The sequence below is a fragment of the Pecten maximus genome, chromosome 14 (genome assembly GCF_902652985.1).
Source record: "Pecten maximus chromosome 14, xPecMax1.1, whole genome shotgun sequence".
Taxonomy (NCBI): Eukaryota; Metazoa; Mollusca; class Bivalvia; order Pectinida; family Pectinidae; genus Pecten; species Pecten maximus.
Genome location: NC_047028.1, coordinates 30,184,529 through 30,211,627, shown reverse-complemented (window position 1 = coordinate 30,211,627; position 27,099 = coordinate 30,184,529). Strand labels below are relative to the sequence as shown.

The 27,099-nt window shown below is 42.9% G+C and overlaps 1 protein-coding gene across 3 annotated transcripts; it reads right to left on the bottom strand.

Annotated features, from left to right (window-relative positions):
- Positions 1-581: 581 nt before the first annotated feature.
- LOC117342724 lies at positions 582-27,099 on the bottom strand. Of its 3 annotated transcripts, XM_033904940.1 has the most exons (4): positions 26,725-27,099; positions 14,608-14,655; positions 1,528-5,306; positions 582-1,402 (listed from the first exon to the last, which is right to left on the bottom strand). In XM_033904940.1, the coding sequence occupies exons 3-4, from the start codon at positions 2,971-2,973 to the stop codon at positions 1,358-1,360; spliced, it is 1,491 nt and encodes a 496-aa protein (XP_033760831.1). In that variant the 5' UTR covers positions 2,974-5,306; positions 14,608-14,655; positions 26,725-27,099; the 3' UTR covers positions 582-1,357. The 3 variants fall into 3 exon arrangements, with proteins under 3 accessions (XP_033760831.1, XP_033760833.1, XP_033760832.1); XM_033904942.1 differs by having other exon boundaries at positions 582-5,306; XM_033904941.1 differs by lacking the exons at positions 14,608-14,655; positions 26,725-27,099 and adding an exon at positions 7,768-7,876.

Genomic DNA, 27,099 nt, shown 5'->3' with positions numbered 1-27,099 from the left:
CCGCGGAAAGCCTTCAGCTGAATTATTATTTTACCTATTTTGTATACTGGTTCCTGTTGCGAATGCACCATTTAAAATATTGCGCTCATCAGTTTAAAGGGACAAGTAAGGATTTCATAATTATGATTCTTAAAAAAGATTACATACAATTTTGCAAATCGTACGCCTCATTGTACCATAAACAAACATACGATATTTCATTGATATATATTTTATATAGATTTATCTAGATCGATTTACAAACGTTCGCGCGACCTTGATTGCGTAGTCACAACAACAACAGGTTTGTGTTTATCAGCCGAACAGTGTGAAATATTTATGTATTTTTCAAATTCGACAATAATTGATACCAACGGTCAAATAAAATTGCGATCCTATTTGAAATTGTAAGTGACAGCGTACATACTGTATCGACCCAGTACTTTACATAAAATCTGTGAGCCTTCAGTTCCAGCTTTCCCTTCGCTAAAATAGGAATGCGTCAAAATGAATACGCCAACAGAATCCATGACTTCACAATATAAAGTAACGAGAGTGTATCTTATTTCATGTCCTTAAAAGTTCCATTCATCTGATTTTTTTATTTTTTTATTTTTTTTATTTTACTTTTATTTTTACCAATTTTTACCGTGTTTAGCTAATGGGTAGTGGAATTTCGGTAAAACATGCTCCGAAGAATGTGCAGAGAAGAAAAAAAGAATTAATTTGGTGTAGCTTAGCCGTACACATATGCAGGGTGAGATAGAGAGGATGACTTCAAGGTCGAATACAACGCCGGGTTGAATACCCGGATCAACCCAACAGGAAGCGGAAATGGCTATACTAGTGATACATAGCAGTGAGTTGAATACGTGAGGTATATTAAATATTATAGATTTACGTTGTGTTTTGAATAACAGTTATAAAAGATGGTGTCCCTGTCTCATACCGTAAAACATACTAAAGTTCCGCTGTGGGAACGCGCGGCAAATACACATAATCACGTTAATTGTTTATACAATTTGTGCAAAACGATCAACAGTTGTTTATTGAATAATATTATATTGTATTTTTTCTCCGAGTGAAAAATCAGTTTAATTTACAGTGTAGGTAAATATGTAATCCCAAATCATGCACTTCTTAGAAATAAGAACAAAAACTATTCTAAGTGTTTTCATACTCTTGTGTCACTCCTGCCGTTCTGTGATAAATTGTGCCCTAAATTCATTCCCTAGCCATCAGTCACTCTCCCTGTCCTGACCTCTGTCACAAAAAAGTCCCACTCGTTCAATCTCACGTACGTGGAAGACGAATGCAATAGTTCTTTACTGGCCCTGTAGGGATCGGACGAAACACGTGCGTATGCGCGCGTTTCCGACTAGACACTCACGTCCCATGCGCGAAGACACGGTTGTTGCATCTCCTGTAAAATTTCAAAAGATAGTTAGATGGAGTTATCTCCCTTTTACAAGCACACAATGCCGTGTAACCTCCGTCATACGCTAGCTAGCTAAATTGTAGTAGCAAATTTCATCAAACACTTGTTACCTTAGAGAACTTCTGGGAGTCGGAAGAATCTGGCGTTCCTAGTTTATCTGAATCGTCGTCAGCCTGCGATTTCTTGTCCTCGAGACTTAGTTCTCTGATTACCTTCAGCGGCTTCTCAAACGTCAGCTTGTAAGGCGGAAGCGGATCCGGTCGTTTTGGCGGAGGGATTTCAAACGGCCTTCTAACGTATTCGAAGTCCCTACCGCTGTCTCTCTCCATAACTTTCTCCGACCTCTCAAGCCCCCTCTCTCTACTCGAAGGATGGTCCACCTTGTTGGCCCTGTCCGCGTGATCGCCGGGTTCTGCTTTGTCGGCGATGCGCACAGTTGGATAAACCGGGCTTGTGAGGGATTCCGATCTAGCTGACTCGCTTTCTTTTGTGAAAACTTCATCCGGGCTCTCAGTAACAATCTTTGGAATGATCTTGAACCGCAGGTCCCTGGTTTCCGTTTTAACTCCTACAGAACTATCGTTGATCTTGTCACGATCAAGAACCGGAAGGTCATCATCTTGCGTCGCGTGCTTGATGACGCGCGAATATATATCTTTGGAGTACATTGGTACGTCGTAATGGTTGTCGTTAGGTTCAGTTTCCGAAGGTCCGATCGGGCGGGACTCAATACTGATCCGCTGATCTCTCCATCGAAGACTTTCTAATACTCCAGTAGTTATAATTTCAATGGCGCAACTCTGCTTGTCGCCTTCATCTCCCTTCAAAACATTTATGACAGGACAGCCTAAATCACCAAAAATCTCACCTAGGTCTGAGATAAGTAATACAGCGTGTATATGATTGTCCCGTTTGCGTTTCAAGATGATAGGGGCTTCACCAGTGGTCATCTTCATCGTTGTTCGCACTTCAAAATCTGCAATAAACTCGTCTTCAGTTACAACTAGCGTGACCTTTGTCACGTGATAGGGGTCAACTGTGATGTCACTGTCGACTTGCCACGTGAACATTTCGTCCAGGGTTTCCCCTCGACACTTGGTTACTCTGAGATGCCCATCAGCGCTAGCGGTCACGCCACAATGTCCGTATCGTTCTGGAATTTTCAGTTTAAAATTAGCTTTGCCTTTAATATTAAACCCTCGCTGGAAAGTCACATTAGTAAGTGCTTTTGTTTGTCGTTGTGTTTTTAAATTATATATTTGATCTTTCCCAGTATTATTTTTGTAGTCCGTAGAAAACAACTCAACGTGTTTGCGTTCCCGAAAACCGTCTCCCACGGTGTGACGGTTGTGTCTCGGAGCAAATCTCACCGTCTGATGTTCAAACTCGTAAAAATTCCACGGAACCTCGATATCATAACACGACCTGCGCAGTAAAGGTCCCTGATACCACCGAGCATCACGCTTCAATTCCCGCCATGCATAGTCCTGAATAGTTTTCTCAAGGTCAACGATTGGTCCTGAGTCACGTGACTGTTCACCACAGGAACACAACATTTTGCATGAAAGTCGCTAACAAATTGATATGTGACAAAAGCTTATATTTTCTAGATTGTAAATCCACATGAAGTAAGGTTTTAAATTCGCTTCAATGAAAAATATGTATAATTTCACGAAGAAGTGAGTCCTGGTACCAAACAGACAATTCTTTGTTGATAACACGGATCGTTTGATGGAATCATATATCACTTCCGGTTTTGTAGAAATACACTGCACAGTTTGGTCACCGGGAATGATAACACATATAGGATTTCTCCTAATCAAATGAAAGCACGGGCAGATTTTGTCGTAGCCTACAAGAGAGAGTGTTTACCAATATATACGCCACAACCTTAATTCTCCTACCGTCACACGTGCCCGCTGCTACAATCCCCTGGGTTCGGGCATGTAATGACCCAATCATTTAGATTTGGAACATATAGATTACTCTTGGTTGTCTGTCATCACTTAAGCGCCAAGGGAGCTGTTTTTGGCAAATATTGATCAGTTTAAGCTTGGAAGAGTGGCTCACAAACCGAAACGGCTGGCTATAACGAACCAGTGTTTACACTAACGCTTTCCTCAATATCTCCCCAAAATATAAGTACATTGAACACTAGCCCGGACCTTATAGGCAATTTCAGCTATTGTCGGTGGTCTTCACGCGGATGTCCTCGCCCCCACAAAACTGGGATCACTTTAATGATTAAACACGCACAGTTTATATAAAGGTTTCTACATTCCAGTTTGTTTCCCACGCACTCGTACACTTGCGTTAATCCTAACCATGAATACGGATACAAATAAATGTTAATTGGTCACAATTTCTAGAAAAAATAATTATCTCTGTGCTGCATAAAACAGTTATTGTTTAAGTTGACAATTTTAACACACACAATCCCCGCCCTTAGTTAATTTTTAATGATTCCACCAAAATGCCGTGTCAGTAAATATGACTCGCACTTTCGAAGTCACGCCCTATTGAGAGTTCAATCACGTCCCTAATTAATTGACCACGCCCCTTCTTCTTGTATTAGCCACACCCTTAGTGTGAACGACACGCCCCTGACATTACATGAACACTGTCATCTGTCATTCTTTAACAAATACCATTAAAAATGCAGTTTGCTGCTGTGAAGGTGCACAGGGATCGCCGATCGATTGTTGTCGGTATTTCACGTTTGTTTCCTCACTGCCGAGTCATTCACACAATCTGGAACCTAGATGGCGAGACGTGCACGTAAACATAGAACACAGCGCCACCTCGCGACGTGGGACCGAAAAAGTCACGTGATCCAGGAGGCGTGGGGGACAGCCTTCAAACACTGTACTTAACAGTCACCCTACCCAACATGCCTTGTCAAATATTTATGAAAATTGCGTTTTATCCGAAGCTGGTAATGGACAGCTTTGGAATACACGAGGATATGTAGTGTTGATTTTCTATCGCAGTATTGAATGTACACAGCACGTTAATACTCGCGCGCAAGTCTCGTGGGACGTTCGTTATCTGGAACAATTTCACGTGCGCTTAACACGTGCGCGCTCTCTCAGATGTTTCATATTTGATCCTTGCTTGCAGCATACGTCTAGTTCTCAGTTGAAATAAAGAGGTAATGGGCTTTCTTCATTTCCATTATTCTCGTGATGTCTCATGTAATATACATGTAGAGCAAATATCATTTTAAAAACTGAACCGAAATTACAGTATGCTGACTTAACAGTTTCCCTGTGAATAACAATCTCGCAGTTCAACGACGACACGAAGAAAACGTGATGACTGATATGTAGCTTTTGCTAATATTTGTATTCTTCCATTAAGTGTAATTCCCTTGCTTCGAACTGACTGGCCACTAGTATCTGCTCATCCGGATAAATCTAACTCGGGATTTTAATGTATACTGTCAACTCTCCATCAACCGTGACCCAATATTTCCACACGAGATCAGTGATGAGCGATCTAATTGGTAACAGTCAACATTACCCAATTATATTCCGGATTAATTCCGCAGTGATTTCTCTATAGACATGGAACATTCGTACTTCCCGATGGACTCATGGTCTATATAAATTATCATCACACACGAAAATCACGTGTATACTTTACACGCTTAATACACATCCTAGACGATGGTCTCATCAACCTTAAAACGTCTTCTCATACAAGTTCTTTGTAACATATAGTATCGCTTATTTCCGATACGAGATGAACTGCTCGTGAGTAGACGGGCGCTTTACTGGGTAAGCACTGTAATATCGATACAACACTTTCCTGTTGTCATAGAAACATACTGGTCGTCAAGACACGCCTCCTAATACAAATCACTCGGTCCCGATTCCTGTTTCGGTATCTGAAAGTATACAATAAAAAGGGAATTACAGAAGTGAACTACACACAAGAAACAAGGCAAGGTTATTGACTAATTCAATGATACCTAGGGCTAACGACCTGGAAGGTTGGTTTACATGTGGTATGCGTGTGGTTTGTAGGTTTGGTGTGAGGTTGGTATGTTTGTTGGTATGTTTGTTGGTATGGTATGAGGGTGGAATGTTTGTAGGTTTGGTATGAGAGTGGTATGTTTGTAGGTTTGGTGTGAGGGTGGTATGTTTGTAGGTATGGCCTGCGGCATGGTCTCTTTGTCGGTCTGGTCTGCGGGTGGTCTGTTTGTCGGTCTGGTCTGAGGAGCTGGTCTCTTTGTCGGTCTGGTCTGCGGGTGGTCTCTTTCTCGGTCTGGTCTGCGGGTGGTCTGTTTGTCGGTCTGGTCTGCGGCTGGTCTCTTTGTCGGTCTGGTATGAGGGTGGTATGTTTGTAGGTTTGGTATGAGGGTGGTATGTTTGTAGGTTTGGTATGAGGGTGGTATGTTTGTAGGTTTGGTGTGAGGGTTGTATGTTTGTAGGTATGGTATGAGGGTGGTATGTTTGTAGGTATGGTATGAGGGTGGTATGTTTGTAGGTTTGGTATGAGGGTGGTATGTTTGTAGGTTTGGTATGAGGGTGGTATGTTTGTAGGTTTGGTATGAGGGTGGTATGTTTGTAGGTATGGTATGAGAGTGGTATGTTTGTAGGTATGGTATGAGAGTGGTATGTTTGTAGGTATGGTATGAGGGTGGTCGTTGAGGTATGGAGTGAGGTGGCTGTTGTGGTTGGTTGGGGTGTATTGGGGTGGTCTGGGTTTGTTAGGTTTGGGTAGAGGGTGGTATGTTTGTAGGTATGGTGTGAGGGTGGTATGTTTGTAGGTATGGTGTGAGGGTGGTATGTTTGTAGGTTTGGTATGAGGGTGGTATGTTTGTAGGTATGGTATGAGGGTGGTATGTTTGTAGGTATGGATGAGGGTTGGTGGTTGGATGTTTTGGTATGAGGGTGGTATGTTTGTAGGTATGTTGCGGTGGTTGTGGTAGTTGTAGGTGTGGTATGGGGGGTGGTATGTTTGTGGTTAGGTATGGGGAGGGTGGTATGTTTGTAGGTATGGTATGAGGGTGGTATGTTTGTAGGTATGGTGTGAGGTGGTATGTTTGGAGGTTTGGTGAGGGTGGTATGTTTGTAGGTTTGGTGTGAGGGTGGTATGTTTGTAGGTATGGTGTGAGGGTGGTATGTTTGTAGGTATGGTGTGAGGGTGGTATGTTTGTAGGTATGGTATGAGGGTGGTATGTTTGTAGGTATGGTGTGAGGGTGGTATGTTTGTAGGTTTGGTGTGAGGGTGGTATGTTGTAGGTTTGGTGTGAGGGTGGTATGTTTGTAGGTATGGTATGAGGGTGGTATGTTTGTAGGTTTGGTGTGAGAGTAATATGTTTGTATGTTATAGTGAGTGCGATATGTTATAGGTTATAGTGCAATATGTTTTTAATTTTATTGTGAGTGATATATTTGTATGTTACATTAGTGTGTATAATCACCTATACAAACTATAATATGGAAATAAGAAACAGCTTTGCTATTATTTGTTGGAAATAGAAAACAGCTTCCCCGGCCCGGTGTTTAAATTTTTACCGTCCACACTCACGTGATTACCAAGGTAGCATTTCGATTTTCCCGCGATCCGGGATAAACTTGTAATTTGATTGGCTGATGTTTCAAGAGTCTCTAGGGCCTTGTACGTAATGTTACGTCTGTCAGCTGGTTTCCGATACCGGTTACAACCAAGAACAGTTGACAAAAATATTGAATGACAGAGACAACAAAAACATCGCCGATGTAATCAAGTTGCTGTTAGGACCCTGAAAGATTATTTGGCCAATTCCAATGTTGCCTACAACATTGGATGACCTGCATATACCGATGAATCTTTTTTAGTTTTAGTGGGTTTTTTTCTCAACATCCCAGCAGATAGAAGTGAGTCTAATATACCAGAACAATCATTGACTGGGGCCGAGGGCAACAGCGATTTTCTTAGCACCCAAGATCCTGACTATTGCCCGACACAGCTTTATTGTCAGAGTGATAAGACTGCTTGCAATGGTACTATTTGGTTTTTACAAGATAGTTTTGAGATTTTGAACACTATGAATAAAACATACAATGTACACTTTCAATTGAACGAATGATTCTCCGCTTTAACTACAAACCAGAAATGCACCGTTAGACGCTTGGTGGCGACATCTGTTGCTCATATACGCAAATCGTCTAGCAATTTTAATGCGGGTACGAATTGACTTCAGGAAGTTGATATTGTGCAATAAATAACACATCGCCTCTTGATGTCATCTAATCGAGAAAGAATTGTGTATTATATTTCCTGGAATGAAAATTTTAACGTAAATCTGCGGGAAGCTATTTTTTTCATTGATAATTAATAAAATTCAATCAAAATCATACAGCGTAGGTCTATAGCGATCCTTTCCAGTTGATATCTCTCGACTGCGGTATAACCCCTTGTGATCTCACAACAGCACTATATCAATGTTATGCCAAAGCTACTTCGCTGCCTCCCATCACCGGCAGCTGAACACAATTTATCGATTTCTTCGTCACTGAAACGCTTCCCGTCTCCGGGTCACAGAAACGCTTGCTATCAGACTAAAGTTCAGTCAACTTTACGCCGCTTTAAATATATTCGTTTTTAATATTGTTATGCGAGACAAAATAAACAGTACATTTATTGTATTATTTTTCTAATCACGATCTTTTCTGTATTACAAAATTAATCATTTATAGATATCATAATTAATATAACGGGTTTTCAACAACCCAGTATGATGTGAATCAAGCATGCTAGGGTCTATGGATATGAGACATTTAATGTGTTCATTTCATGGTCCAAAAACAGTTAACACCTATACCTTAGATACAATCCATACACATGGGCATACATATTCGAAATAAGTTTAAACGGTTACCTAAGCAACACAAGAACAGGAATCGAGAGTCACTAAAAAGCTGACGAGACCCTTCAAAAATCGGGCATGCAGTTTGTAACAGAATGAAATTGATCAGTTTTGATATTCAGATGTACCTATTTTTAAATACTCAAATGATATCAATTGTCATAATGTGATAAATTCAAGTATTTCTGAATGTATCTAAATGTGTATACTTTAAGTAAATTTGGCTTTCTGCCAACAAGCGACGTTCGGCGCAGCTAAGCCTACTGACAAACTAAAAATTCATATTTGATCATCTTCTTCAGTTACATAATTGAATTTATTTTAAATTACGCTACAATGTACATAAAGCAAGATTTTGAGCTTTTAAAACCCAACTAGAAAAAAGATAATAGAAATCGATCTCGGCAAGTGAAAACAACAATTTCCCACGCATTGACGTCGGCAGTCGTCCTGAATATAAACCAAAACTTCCCTTAGATGGAATATTTGAATCTCGGTTTATTTCACAACTACAAACATGGGCCATTATAGTCCATGTTTTCCCCATTAACTGGTTTTTTTTTTATATTTTATCCCCTATTTTTACATTCACATGGGTATAATGTAGTTATTTCGTGTTATAACTCTCTTATGAATATTTTACGAACAGCAAAAATTAAAGTCTAAGACTAGACTGCCTGCAGTAGTTTTTCTACCCTCCACTTGGTGAGGTGTTAATGAGTATAGCGCACCCTAGTGGAGAGAAATGGGACTAGAGCAGAAATCTACTCGAAGCAAAGTCTATGTTATCACAGGGTATTGGGGCAATCGGAACACCTCGCCTCCGTCTGCGAACGTAGGAGAAAATGACGAGGAGTGCCGATTGGGGGTGGGGTTAGGGGGAGGGGGACGCGACATCGAATCGTAAATAGGCCTATCATATGCTGGACATGTTTCAGTTTAAAGTACTAAATAACGTGTTCAGTAAGTGTAAACAAAATGACCAAATGTCGATTCGGCCATACTTTCAGCATATTTGTACTTCGTTCTACACAATGAACGAACTGACCGTGAAATTGTAACAGACAAAGCAAACAAAAAGCAAAAACAAAACAAAAACAACAACAAAACCGATTCTCTATCTACATAACGTATGGACTTAGTTCATAAGTAAATACGACTTTTTCGCCCTTCTATAGCATGGTCTTAACACAGGGAAGGTAAACCATTTGATGGCCCCGAAATGCGTATATTGATCCATGTGTTCCGGTCCGTGTATGTTGGCGAGAAGATCTAAGCTTGCGTTATACAAACCGATAATCATAATTCTTTCTTTTTCATTTTTTTCACATATCTTTATGAATTTTACTTTTTATAAAATGTATTTTCGGTAGAGAGGCTATGACTAGTTGAAATCCTGTATCGTACACCACTTAGCGGAAAGTCACAGTTTGGTTGGAGGAAGCAGCAGTTTCTCTAAACCGAATGTGATGTTCCGTCGGAATGGCAACATTTATCCGACGGGACTAATTCGGATCCAATGTGGCGACCACTTAGTGACTTTCGGGCATTGGAATGTACAAGTACACAGGCAATAAGACAGCATTAATTGTTTCTGAGATTTCATGACTGAACCGTCGAGGATATTTAGTTTAAAAATAAAGTTTCAAGTTTGTCGTTTCAGGTGGTCGGCGAATATTTAATTTATAAAGTACACGTATTTTGAAGCTATATTAATATAATATAAATGTTGGAAGATTATACTGATTTCCACAAAAAACATAATATTGAAAACATAAAGCTTCTGATTAGCTGGCTAAGCTAGCCAAACTTTACACACCGCTGGTGTACACTCTATATGTGCTTTCACTCTTTCCTATCCTGATATAACACCTAGGCAACTTCATAATTGGCGTCGGTGGTGAACTTGATCGGTGATAGCCAAGTGCCGAGGCCAGAAGATTGTGAGTCTGGACGGACGCCTTGACACCTTCTTGTGGCATTTTATGGTAGTAGCCACACCAAGTTGCTCTTAAATACTCATACAACGTCACTATAGCCACGGGATCAATATCGTAGTTGGTACGAAACTATCGCTAAAGATATATGACCATTACACACGTGTACTTCTATATATGATAAACAGGCAAATCCGAAAATTGGACAACACTTCTAAGAGAAGAGTACATTTTATAAACACCTAATCTGATAGTCCATGGCGTCATTTTCCCAATTTGTTTTTTGTTTTTAACGATTTTTACTGGCCACTGACAATGCAATCCTTGTTAATTACAAGTATATTATAAAAGGTTATTCCCAGATACCATGTGACCTACGCTGAGCTTACTCGAAAGAAAACGCTTAGCTTTTATGTTATGGTTTAACGTTAACCGCTGGATATGTTCATAAAAAGGCAGGAAGCTGTAATATTCCATTCCTTATTACGGTATTGTATCAAGGTCAAAGGTCAAAAGTCATTACTAAAACACATTTGAAAGTAATTTCTCTCCGAGGAATAGAATTGTTAAATATATCAACCTTTCCACTTTACTAGCTTAAAGCCAAAATAAATATCTTATGTGTTAAAACAGGCCAGTATGTACATTTTTGGCCTCTTCATTGTGCCAAAACAGAAGATACACCACGCCTGTCATTCTTGAGGCATGGAAATCGATGGTTTCCGAAACCTGTCACTTGGTGAGGAACTATCGTATATATGCTTAAGGCATTGGATAGGGCTTTTGACAAGTTTGTGAGGATAAACTATTTGTTTTTAGAGGAATTGCTGCTGAAAAAGCGTAGCCTATTGTAGCCCGAGTTTCCTTTGGCCTACTTAAACATTCTTATAGACAGATATCTGGTGAAGAAACTACCAATGTCCAAGTCTGGTGTTAGGTTTAGAGGGTATCGGGCCAAGGTTTACGTGGGTAAATTGTGATATTGTGATGATATAATAGACTTTTCAAACTAATCAATTCCTGTTTGACGTACGCACGTGCGTTCAATACACCAATGATTGACGTGCATTCAGACATAAATGATACCATATTTATACCGCGCGGAGCCTTGAAACTTAGAATGCCCGGATTTGGTTATCTAACGTTGTATTACCGATCATGGTGATCACCAAAACGCTTTATTTCAACATTAATGTGAGAAGCGTCTTCATGACTGGGAAGAGCACTCGTACATGTAGGTCCATCGTCGGACCACATGGAGTCTTCTTATCGACCAATCAAAATGCTTCTTATTAACATAGCTCTTCTTCCCCTGAAAACAGAAACGGTATACTAAGATGGCTGCGCCCATGGGGAGGCATGGTGTGTTATCTGACTATATGACTATATGAAACGATGTTTCTGGTTGGTCAGATTTCTCGTTGCCCTTTTCGACGGAACCAATCTGATAACTGGATTTGGTTCATGAATAATTCATGAATACAAGACTGTTGTGCCACTGCTCCCATGGGATCGATTGGAGCTGTGCGAAGACAGATCACGTGGGTACCGATCGACGATGTCGTAGGTGATGGCAAACATTATTTGATCTAGCAAAGTAGAGACGTGGTAAATGTCATGACGTCAGATTGAACATACCTACTCCAACGCAGTTAAACTTTGAAATGTACACGATAGACCAATAGTGCTCTAGCTAAAGTAATTACAAATCTATCAAAAAATTAATTAATTAATTAATAAAATTAAACACGGAATGATAAAAAACATATATAGGCAAAATGCGACATTAATTTGTAAACACGATATTGTACTGACCAAGAAGCAAAATATTTTAAATAAATGTTTGATTAAGAGAGACAATATCTTTTAAGATAAAAAAAAAATAGGGTCTACATTCTGTCTAAAAGGTTTTTTCCGAATACATATAACTGACACTTAAGTTGTTATCTTAAGGATGTAGTATACCGGAAGTCAAGTTTATTCAAATTTATAAACTGACGTCACTTTCAATAACAAAGGAGTCTAATTTGTTAAAATCTTTTAAACAACTGTCAAGTACTAATAGCAAACTTCTAGAAATATTAGGTAATTTCTATGCCGAAGGTTTGTTCAAATAAGTGACCTTGAACTTTGCCTCAAAAATCGTTGTGGTCAAATGTATTTATATATCCAAACAAATTATATTGAATGGCCGGGTATCTTTGCTTTTGATGTACAAATACAACGGGTGGAATTGTAATCAATGGATCAAAATATTACTTTAATCCATGTTTAAGAATAGTTAATAAGATTTTTCAGCAATTTACGTATATCTGATTAATAACAAAAATATGCGCTGTGTTCAAATTAACGTCCTTGATCTTGACCAGTGTTCTAAGTCACATTGTTCGTGTCCCTGTAAAATCTTCGAGGTTTTCTCTGATATACCAAGAGGTTAAATAGTTTTTTTTTTGTTTTTTGTTTTTTTTTGTATTTTGTTTTTGTTTGTTTGTTTGTTTGTTTTTTTTTTTTTTTTTTTTTTTTGTTTTTTTTTTATAAATGTCTATTAACTTCGTTCAAATGACTGACCTTGACATCAATTCAAAGGTCACAAGGGTAAATGAGCTAAGGGATTTGACTGATCAACAAGGCTATCTAATAATGGCCTTGACCCACTTTCAAGATCACGCTTGTGAGATGATGAACATGTGAGTTATACAAGCCCATTAGTCCTCTTGTTATTGATGTAAACGTCTTGAATATGTGTAAGAGTGATTTATCCGTTTGGTGATACTGAAGACATTTCTCATAACAAAAATATTTTAACGTTGCTTTAAACGGATTTCCATTTATATACCGGAATGTTCCTATGTCAGTTGTAGGCTTGCTGTCTGCAAATTGTATCTGATAAAAAAAAAGTTTACGTCTAAACTCCTGCATGATGACATTTCACCAATGTTTAGCAAGTTTTACTGTTCTTTTCTTTTGTAACGGAGTTTGATGCTAACACGACAAATCACGTTTCTTAGGTAATCTTATACGCAGCTGATCAGGAATCAGAAAAAAAATAATAAGAGGCTCAAATGACCTGTATCGCTTCCACTGGATATCTAAGCAGTGCCAAGATATCACCATTAAAACAATATTCTACATTATGTAATACATGTACATATTTTCTGACGGATTCATATCTCAAGTTTAACCATTGACGTATTTTCTGACGGATTCATATCCCAAGTTTAACCATGGACGTATTTTCTGACGGATTCATATCTCGAGTTTAACTATGTAAGTAAACACCCATAAACGGCATATAAGAGAAATACAAAAGGTGGAGGATATGAAAATCTGAGAGTAATGATGTTTGTTTTGTTTTTAAGGATGCAACGTCCACGTAACAGCTGGGGTCATATGAGGACGTGTTCCAGCAGACACGTACTATAGAGTAGGAAAATAAAGCATATAAAGGCAGAATAGTGGGAAAAGAAAGGAACGAGTTAAGATCCCAAGTGTTGGTAGGGGGCAGGTCTATTTTGGTCCCTTCATTGAGTGATGGGTCCCTGAGAGAATCTACTGAAATACCATATATTTATACAATATAGTTTGAAATACGATATCTGTCAATAAGATGACTGAGCATGCGCAGCATTATCACGCCGGAAACCAGGGTTCGATACCTGGAGGGACGTTCCTTAGGGATCTGTTTTTTGTTTTATGTTGTTTTTTTTTGCCTTTTTTTTTTCTTCTTTTTTTTCTTTTTTTTTTGTTTGTTTGTTTGTTTGTTTTTTTTTTTCTTTTTTCTTTTGTTTCTATTTTTTCTTTTTTATTTTGTTTCTATTATTTTTTTCTTTTCTTTTTTTGAGGAGGAGGTAAATGGCAGCTGTCACTCAGCTGGTTGAATGTGACAGAGCCTGAGATACAAAGATATATAGATAAGAGGAAAAGGAAAGGGAGGGTCGATCGGTTGGAAAGTAATTTTCGTTGTTCTTTACAGCAAAATTCAATTTAAGAAGATTTCATACATGAAAACATTTGTCAAAAACTATTCAAAAACAATTTTGCTTTCGTTTATCGCGACCCTGTCTATTCGGCTGGTTTCAGGGCGGACCAATCGATCAAAGATTATCTTTGAGTCGATATTGACAAAGTCTTTCTAAGCATGTATTAACATCCATATACTTTAAAGTATACCCGAAATGCTACATTGTAAAATTGACGAATCGGCTAGTTCAAATCACCGAAAACGTCCCTGGTGGGGATACATTTCAACAAAAACAGAGCTAAGCCTTGATCAGAGACAAACGGCACGATGTATATGGGAGTCGGTACGGGGGGCATGTGGGAGGGGCATCTAATTAAGTCCACATCACATATCTTTATATAAATAATTAAACTACTAAAATAACAATACTTACGGGAAAACAATGGAAATTATCGTTCAGATATAGGTCTGGGATTTAATCCTGAAAAAAAAAATATATATATATATTTCATGAACCGGACAATAATTAATTTACTGTAATATCAGCAAACCAAAAATCACATCCCACACATCACAGTATCACACCCCACACATCACAGTATCACACCCCACACATCACAGTATTACAACCCACACATCACAGTATCACACCCCACACATCACAGTATCACACCCACACATCACACAACACAACCCACACATCACAGTATCACACCCCACACATCACAGTATCACACCCCACACATCACAGTATCACACCCCACACATCACAGTATTACACACAACACATCACAGTATCACACCCAACACATCACAGTATCACACCCACACATCACAGTATCACACCCCACACATCACACACCACACCCCACACATCACAGTATACACACCCAACATCAACAGTATCACACCCCACACATCACAGAATCCACACCCCACACACCACAGTATCACACCCCACACATCACAGTTATCACACCCCAGCAAATCCAACGTTTACACACCCCACACATCACCATATTCACACCCCAACACATCACAGTATCACACCCCACACAATCAACAGTATCACATCCCCACACATCACAGTATCCACACCCCACACATCACAGTATCACCACCCCACACATCACAGTTATTCACACCCCACCCACATCACAGTTATCCACACCCCACACCTCAACAGTATCACACCCCACACCTGTCACAGTTATCACACCACACATCACAGTATCACACCCCACACATCACAGTATCACACCCCACACATCACAGTATCACACCCCACACATCACCAGTATTACACCCCACACATCCACAGTATCACACCCCACACATCACAGTATCACACCCCACAACATAACAGTATCACACCACACCACATCACAGTATTACACCCCACACATCACAGTATACACCCCACACATCACAGTATCACACCCCACACATCACAGTATCACACCCCACCACATCACAGTATTACACCCCCACACATCACAGTATTCACACCCCACACATCACAGTATGACACCCCCACACATCACAGTATACACTCCCACACAATCACAGTATCACACCCCCACACATCACAGTATCACACCCCCACACATCACAGTATTACACCCCACACATCACAGTATCACACCCCACACATCACAGTATCACACCCCACACATCACAGTATCACACCCCACACATCACAGTATTACACCCACACATCACAGTATCACCCCCCCCAAGTATCACTACCCCAACATCACAGTATCACGCACCCCACACATCACAGTATCATAACCCCACACATCACAGTATCACACCCCACCACATCACAGTATCACACCCCACACATCACAGTATCACACCCACACATCACAGTATCACACACCCACACATACAGTATCACACCCCACATCACAGTCACAACCCACCATCACAGTATCACACCCCACACATCACAGTATCACACCCCACACATCACAGTACACACACCACACAGCAACAGTATCACACCCCACACACACAAGATCAACCCCACACATCACAGTATACACCCACACATCACAGTATCACACCCCACACATCAAAAAGTAACAAAACCCACACACATCACAGTATCACACCCAACATCAAGTAAACCCACACATCACAGTATCACACCCCACACATCACAGTATACACCCACACAACATCACAGTATACACACCCCACATCACAGTATACACCACACAATCCCACACCATCACAGTATCACACCCCACACATCACAGTATCACACCCCACACATCACAGTATTACACCCCACACATCACAGTATTACACCCCACACATCACAGTATCACACCCCACACATCACAGTATTACACACCCACACATCACAGAAAATAAAAACCCCACACATCACAGTATCACACCCCACACCACATCACCTTATCACACCCCACAATCACAGTTCTCACACCCCCACACATCACAGTATCACACACCCACACATCACAGTATCACCCCACTAATCACAGTAATCCACACCCCACACATCCACAGTATCACACCCTCACACAATCACCATTATCACACCACAATCACAGTTATTCCAGCCCCCACACATCAACAGTATTACACCCCCACACCTTCACAGTATTCACACCCCACCACATCACACCCATTACATTCACACCCCACTACATTCACCGTATCACACCCACACATTCACCACCCCATACATCCACAGTATTCACACCCCACACATCACAGTATCACACCCCAACACATTCACAGTATCAAAACCCCACACCATCACAGTACCCCAACACATCACAGTATTTCCCACCCCTACACATCACAGCTATTCACACCCCCTACATTCACAGTATACACCCCCACACATCACAGTTATTACACCCCACACATTCCACAGTATTACACCCCAACATCACAGTATTCACCACCCCACACATCACAGTATTACACCCCACACATCACAGTATCACACCCACACATCACAGTATTACACCCACACATCACAGTATCACCACCCCACACATCACAGTATTACACCCCACACACTCACCAAGTATACACCCCACACATCACAGTATCACACCCACACATCACAGTATCACACCCCACACATCACAGTATCACACCCCACACATCACATATACACCCAATCACAGTATCACACCCCACACATCACATATCACACCCCACACATCACAGTATTACACCCACACATCACAGTATCACACCCCACACATCACAGTATCACACATACACAGTATCACCCCACAACCCACAACATACCACACCCCACACACAGTATCACACCAAGTATCACACCCCACACATCACAGTATCCCCCCCCCCACATCACACTCACAGTATCACCCCCCACACATCACAGTATCACACCCCACACATCACAGTATTACACCCCACACATCACAATACATCACACCCCATACATCACAGTATCACACCCCCACACATCACAGTATCACCACCCACACATCACAGTATCACACCCTCACACATCACAGTATCACACCCCACACATCACAGTATCACACCCACACATCACAGTATCACACCCCCACACATCACAGTATCACACCCCACACATCACAGTATCACACCCCACACATCACAGTATCACACCCCACCACATCACAGTATCACACCCCACACATCACAGTATCACACCCACACATCACAGTATCACACCCCCACACATCACAGTATCACACCACCAACACATCACAGTATAACACCCCACACATCACAGTATCACACCCCACACATCACAGTATCACACCCCCACACATCACAGTATCACACCCCACACATCACAGTATCACACCCCACACATCACCGTATCACACCCCACACATCACAGTATTACACACCCCCACACATCACAGTATCACACCCCACCACATCACAGTATCACACCCCCCAACATCACAGTATCACACCCCACACATCACAGTATCACACCCCACACATCACAGTATCACACCCCACACATCACAGTATCACACCCCACACATCACAGTATCACACCCCACACATCACAGTATCACACCCCACACATCACAGTATCACACCCCACACATCACAGTATCACACCCCACACATCACAGTATCACACCCCACACATCACAGTATCACACCCCACACATCACAGTATCACACCCCACACATCACAGTATCACACCCCACACATCACAGTATCACACCCCACACATCACAGTATCACACCCCAACATCACAGTATCACACCCCCACACATCACAGTATCACACCCCACACATCACAGTATCACACCCCACACATCACAGTATCACACCCCACACATCACAGTATCACACCCCACACATCACAGTATCACACCCCACACATCACAGTATCACACCCCACACATCACAGTATCACACCCCACACATCACAGTATCACACCCCACACATCACAGTATTACACCCCCAACATCACAGTATCACACCCACACATCACAGTATCACACCCCACACTCACGTATACCCCCACACAACACAGTATCACACCCCACACATCACATTATCACACCCACACATCACAGTATCACACCCCACACATCACAGTATCAACCCCCACACACAGTTACCACCCCAACATCCACACTATCACCCACACATCACAGTATCACACCCCACACATCACAGTATAACACATCACAGTATCACACCCCACACATCACAGTATCACACCTCACACATCACAGTATCACACATCACAGTATCACACCCCACACATCACAGTATCACACCCCACACATCACAGTATCACACCCCACATCACAGTATCACACCCCACACATCACAGTATCACACCCCACACATCACACCCCACACATCACAGTATCACACCCCACACATCACAGTATCACACCCCACACATCACAGTATCACACCACACATCACAGTATCACACCACACATCACACCCCCACATCACAGTATACACCTCACACATACAGTACACACCCACACATCACAGTACAATCACAGTTACACCCCACACATCACAGAAAATAAAAACCCCACACATCACAGTATTACACCCACATCACAGTATCACACCCCACACATCATATCACACACATCACAGTATCACACATCACAGTATTACACCCCACACATCACAGTATCACACCCCACACATCACAGTATTACACCCCACACATCACACCCCATACATCACACCCAACACATCACAGTATCACACCCCACACATCACACCCCACACATCACAGTATCACACCCCACACATCACAGTATCACACCCCACACATCACAGTATCACACCCCACACATCACAGTATCATACCCCACACATCACAGTATCACACCCCACACATCACCGTATCACACCCCACACATCACAATACACACCCCACACATCACAGTATCACACCCCACACATCACAGTATCACACCCCACACATCACAGTATCACACCCCACACATCACAGTATCACACCCCACACATCACAGTACAACCCCACACATCACAGTATCACACCCAACACATCACAGTATCACACCACACACATCACATATCACACCCCCACATCACCAGTATCCACACCCCACACATCACAGTTATCACTACCCACAACATTCACAGTATCACACCCCCACACATCCACAGTATCACTACCCCAACATCACCGTATCACACCATACAACATCACAGCTATCACACCCCACACATCAACAGTATCAACACCCCAATACTCACAGTATTAACCACCCCACCACATCACAGTATCACACCCCACACATCACAGTATCACACCCCACACATCACAGTATCACACCCCACACATCCACAGTATCACACCCCACACATAACAGTATCACACCCCACACATCACAGTATCACACCCCACACATCACAGTATCACACCCCACACATCACAGTATCACACCCCACACATCACAGTATCACACCCACACATCACAGTATCACACCCCACACATAACAGTATCACACCCACACATCACAGTATCACACCCCACACATCACAGTATCACACCCACACATCACAGTATCACAGTATCACACCCCACACATCACAGTATCACAATCACAGTATCACACCCCACACATCACAGTATACACCCCCACACATCACAGTATCACACCCCACACATCACAGTATCATACCCCACACATCACAGTATTACACCCCACACATCACAGTATCACACCCCACACATCACAGTATCACACCCCACACATCACAGTATTACAACCCCACACATCACAGTATCACACCCCACACATCACAGTATCACACCCCACACATCACAGTATTACACCCCACACATCACAGTATTACACCCCACACATCACAGTATCACACCCCACACATCACAGTATCACACCCCACACATCACAGTATCACACCCCACACATCACAGTATCACACCCCACACATCACAGTATCACACCCCACACATCACAGTATCACACCCCACACATCACAGTATCACACCCCACACATCACAGTATCACACCCCACACATCACAGTATCACACCCCACACATCACAGTATCACACCCCACACATCACAGTATCACACCCCACACATCACAGTATCACACCCCACACATCACAGTATCACACCCCACACATCACAGTATCACACCCCACACATCACAGTATCACACCCCACACATCACAGTATCACACCCCACACATCACAGTATCACACCCCACACATCACAGTATCACACCCCACACATCACAGTATCACACCCCACACATCACAGTATCACACCCCACACATCACAGTATCACACCCCACACATCACAGTATCACACCCACACATCACAGTATCACACCCCACACATCACAGTATCACACCCCACACATCACAGTATCACACCCCACACATCACAGTATCACACCCACACATCACAGTATCACACCCCACAATACAGTATCATACCCACACATCACAGTATCACACCCCACACATCACAGTATTACACCCACACATCACAGTATCACACCCCACACATCACAGTATCACACCCACACATCACAGTATCACACCCCACACATCACAGTATCACACCCCACACATCACAGTATCACACCCCACACATCACAGTATAACACATCACAGTATCACACCCACACATCACAGTATCACACCTCACACATCACAGTATCACACATCACAGTATTACAGCCCCCACACATCACAGTATCACACCCCACACATCACAGTATTACACCCCACACATCACACCCCATACATCACACCCCATACATCACAGTATCACACCCCACACATCACACCCCATACATCACAGTATCACACCCCACACATCACAGTATCACACCCCACACATCACAGTATCACACCACACATCACAGTATTACACCCTACACATCACAGTATCACACCCCATACATCACAGTATTACACCCCACACATCACAGTATTACACCCCACACATCACAGTATTACACCCCACATCACAGTATCACACCCCACACATACAGTATACACACCACATCACAGATACACCCCACACATCACATTATCACACCCCACACATCACAGTATACCACATCACATTTCACACCCCACACATCACAGTATACACCCCACACATCACAGTTTTCACACCCACACATCACATATACAACCACCATCAACATATCACACCCCCACACATCAGTATCACACCCCACACATCACAGTATCACCCACAATCACAGTATCAAAACCCCACACATCACAGTATCACACACAAGTATCACACCCCACACATCACAGTATCACACCCCACATCAAAATCACACCCCACACATCACAGTATCACACCCCACATCACACAGTATCAAAACCCAACTCACAGTATCACACCACAATCACAGTATCACACCCAAAACATCACAGTATCACACCCCACACATCACAGTATCACACCCCACACATCACAGTATCACACCCCACACATCACAGTATCACACCCCACACATCGAAGTATTACACCCCACACATCACAGTATAACACCCCACACATCATACCCCACACATCACAGTATAACACCCCACACATCACAGTATCACACCCCACACATCACAGTATCACACCCCACACATCACAGTATCACACCCCACACATCACATTATCACACCCCACACATCACACCCTACACATCACAGTATCACACCCCACACATCACAGTATCACACCCCACACATCACAGTATCACACCCCACACATCACAGTATAACACCACACATCACAGTATCACACCCCACACATCACAGTATCACACCCCACACATCACAGTATAACACCACACATCACAGTATCACACCCACACATCACAGTATCACACCCACACATCACAGTATCACACCCCACACATCACAGTATCACACCCCACACATCACAGTATCACACATCACACATCACAGTATAACACCCCACACATCACAGTATTACACCCTACACATCACAGTATCACACCCCACACATCACAGTATCACACCCCACCACATCACAGTATCACACCCCACACATCACAGTATCACACCCCACACATCACAGTATCACTCATCAACACATCAACAGTATCACACCCCACACATCACAGTATCACACCCCACACATCACAGTATCACACCCCACACATCACAGTATCACACCCCCACACATCACAGTATCACACCCCACACATCACAGTATCACAACCCCACACATCACAGTATCACACCCCACACATCACAGTATTCACACCCCACACATCACAGTATCACACCCCACTCATCACAGTATCACACCCCACACATCACAGTATCACACCCCACACATCACAGTATCACACCCCACACATCACAGTATCACACCCCACACATCACAGTATCACACCCCACACATCACAGTATTACACCCCACACATCACAGTATCACACCCACACATCACAGTATCACCCCACACATCACAGTATAACACCCCACACATCACAGTATCACACCCCACACATCACAGATCACACCCCCACACATCACAGTATCACACCCCACACATCACAGTATCACACCCCACACATCACACCTATCAATCACAGTATCACACCCCACACATCACAGTATCACACCCCACACATCACAGTATCACACCCCACACATCACAGTATCAACCCCACACATCACAGTATCACACCCCACACATCACAGTATCACACCCCACATCACAGTATCACACCCACACATCACAGTATCACACCCCACACATCACAGTATCACACCCCACACATCACAGTATCACACCCCACACATCACAGTATCACACCCCACACATCACAGTATCACACATCACACATCACAGTATAACACCCCACACATCACAGTATCACACCCCTACACATCACAGTATCACACCCCACACATCACAGTATCACACCCCACACATCACAGTATCACACCCCACACATCACAGTATCACACCCCACACATCACAGTATCACTCATCACACATCACAGTATCACACCCCACACATCACAGTATCACACCCCACACATCACAGTATCACACCCCACACATCACAGTATCACACCCCACACATCACAGTATCACACCCCACACATCACAGTATCACACCCCACACATCACAGTATCACACCCCACACATCACAGTATCACACCCCACTCATCACAGTATCACACCCCACACATCACAGTATCACACCCCACACATCACAGTATCACACCCCACACATCACAGTATCACACCCCACACATCACAGTATCACACCCCACACATCACAGTATCACACCTCACACATCACAGTATCACACCCCACACATCACAGTATCACACCCCACACATCACAGTATCACACCTCACACATCACAGTATCACACCCCACACCTCACAGTATCACACCCCACACATCACAGTATTACACCCCACACATCACAGTATTACACCCCACACATCACAGTATCACACCCCACACATCACAGTATCAACCCAACATCACAGTATCCACCACACACATCACAGTATCACACCCCACACATCACAGTATTACACCCCCACACCTCACAGTATTACACCCCACACATCACAGTATTACACCCCACACATCACAGTATAACACCCCCACACCTCACAGTATTACACCCCACACATCACAGTATCACACCCCACACATCACAGTATCACACCCCACACCTCACAGTATTACACCCCACACATCACAGTATCACACCCCCACACATCACAGTATTACACCCCACACCTCACAGTATCACACCCCACACATCACAGTATTACACCCCACACATCACAGTATCACACCCCACACATCACAGTATTACACCCCACACATCACAGTATCACACCCCACACATCACAGTATCACACATCACACATCACAGTATTACACCCCACACCTCACAGTATTACACCCCACACATCACAGTATCACACCCCACACATCACAGTATCACACCCCACACATCACAGTATCACACCCCACACATCACAGTATCACACATCACAGTATCACACCCCACACATCACAGTATCACACCTCACACATCACAGTAATACACCCCACACATCACAGTATCACACTTCACCCATCACACTATCACACCTCACACATCACAGTAATACACCCCACACATCACAGTATCACACTTCACACATCACAGTATCACACCTCACACATCACAGTAATACACCCCACACATCACAGTATCACACTTCACACATCACAGTATCACACCCCACACATCACAGTATCACACCTCACACATCACAGTAATACACCCCACACATCACAGTATCACACCCCACACATCACATTATCACACATCACAGTATCACACCCCACACATCACAGTATCACACCTCACACATCACAGTAATACACCCCACACATCACAGTATCACACTTCACACATCACAGTATCACACCCCACACATCACAGTACCATACCCCACACATCACAGTATCACACCTCACACATCACAGTATCACACCCCACACATCACAGTATCACACCCCACACATCAGTGTTACACCCCACACATCACAGTATCACACCCCACACATCACAGTGTTACACCCCACACATCACAGTATCACACCCCACACATCACAGTATCAAACATCACAGTATCACACCCCACACATCACAGTATCACACCCCACACATCACAGTATCACACCCCACACATAACAGTATCACACCCCACACATCACAATATCACACATCACAGTATCATACCCCACACATCACAGTATCACACCCCACACATCACAGTGTCACACCCCACACATCACAGTATCACACCCCACACATCACAGTATCACACCCCACACATCACAATATCACACATCACAGTATCATACCCCACACATCACAGTATCACACCCCACACATCACAGTGTCACACCCCACACATCACAGTATAACACCCCACACATCACAGTATCACACCCCACACATCACAGAATCACACCCCACACATCACAGTATCACACCCCACACATCACAGTATCACACCCCACACATCACAGTATCAAACATCACAGTATCACACCCCACACATCACAGTATCACACCCCACACATCACAGTATCACACCCCACACATCACAGTATCAAACCCCACACATCACAGTATCACACCCCACACATCACAGTATTACACCCCACACATCACAGTATCACCCCCACACATCACAGTATCACACCCCACACATCACAGTATCACACCCAACACATCACAGTATCACACCCCGCACATCACAGTATCACACCCCACACATCACAGTATCACACCCCACACATCACAGTATCACACCCCACACATCACAGTATCACACCCCACACATCACAGTATCACACCCCACACATCACAGTATCACACCCCACACATCACAGTATAACACCCCACACATCACAGTATCACACCCCACACATCACAGTATTACATCCCACACATCACAGTATCACACCCCACACATCACAGTATCACACCCCACACATCACAGTATTACACCCCACACATCACAGTATCACACCCCACACATCACAGTATCACACCCCACACATCACAGTATTACACCCCACACATCACAGTATCACACCCCACACATCACAGTACCACACCCCACACATCACAGTATTACACCCCACACATCACAGTATCACACCCCACACATCACAGTATTACACCCTACACATCACAGTATTACACCCCACACATCACAGTATCACACCCCACATATCACAGTATCACACCCCACACATCACAGTATCACACCCCAAACATCATAATATCACATCCCACACATCACAGTATCACACCCCACATCACAGTATCACACCACAAAACATTGTTATATCACATCACACAGCTAGCAGTTATCTGCCATAACATTATATGTTTTTGTCACCAAATAATTTCACATCATATGTCAACACTTTACAGTACATTTAAACATAATGTTGCTATCTTACCTAATCCGTTGTTTGCTTATAGGCTGAGTGCAAAGCGTTTCTCCTTGAAACTGTGTTTCATTAACTGATTTATTTGTAGTGGTTGTTTTGGAGATTAATCGAACATCAGTGATATGTGATAAGAAGTTCCCTTTGAAATATGGAATCGGAATAATTTGAAGTGTCCGGGGAGTTTGACGAGTTTGATGTTCCGCTGTTCACACGCGGCAATAGACTATGGTTGATCCAGTCGCGGGGAGGTCGAGCATTTCTTAGCTAAATTCTTCCTAGCCGAGTTATCCATTTTGAATGATGTTGGTGAATTCCGTCACATAATAAAAAATACTTTTTGTTGTATTCACATTTCACATCCTTAAATATGAAATTAACCGTATT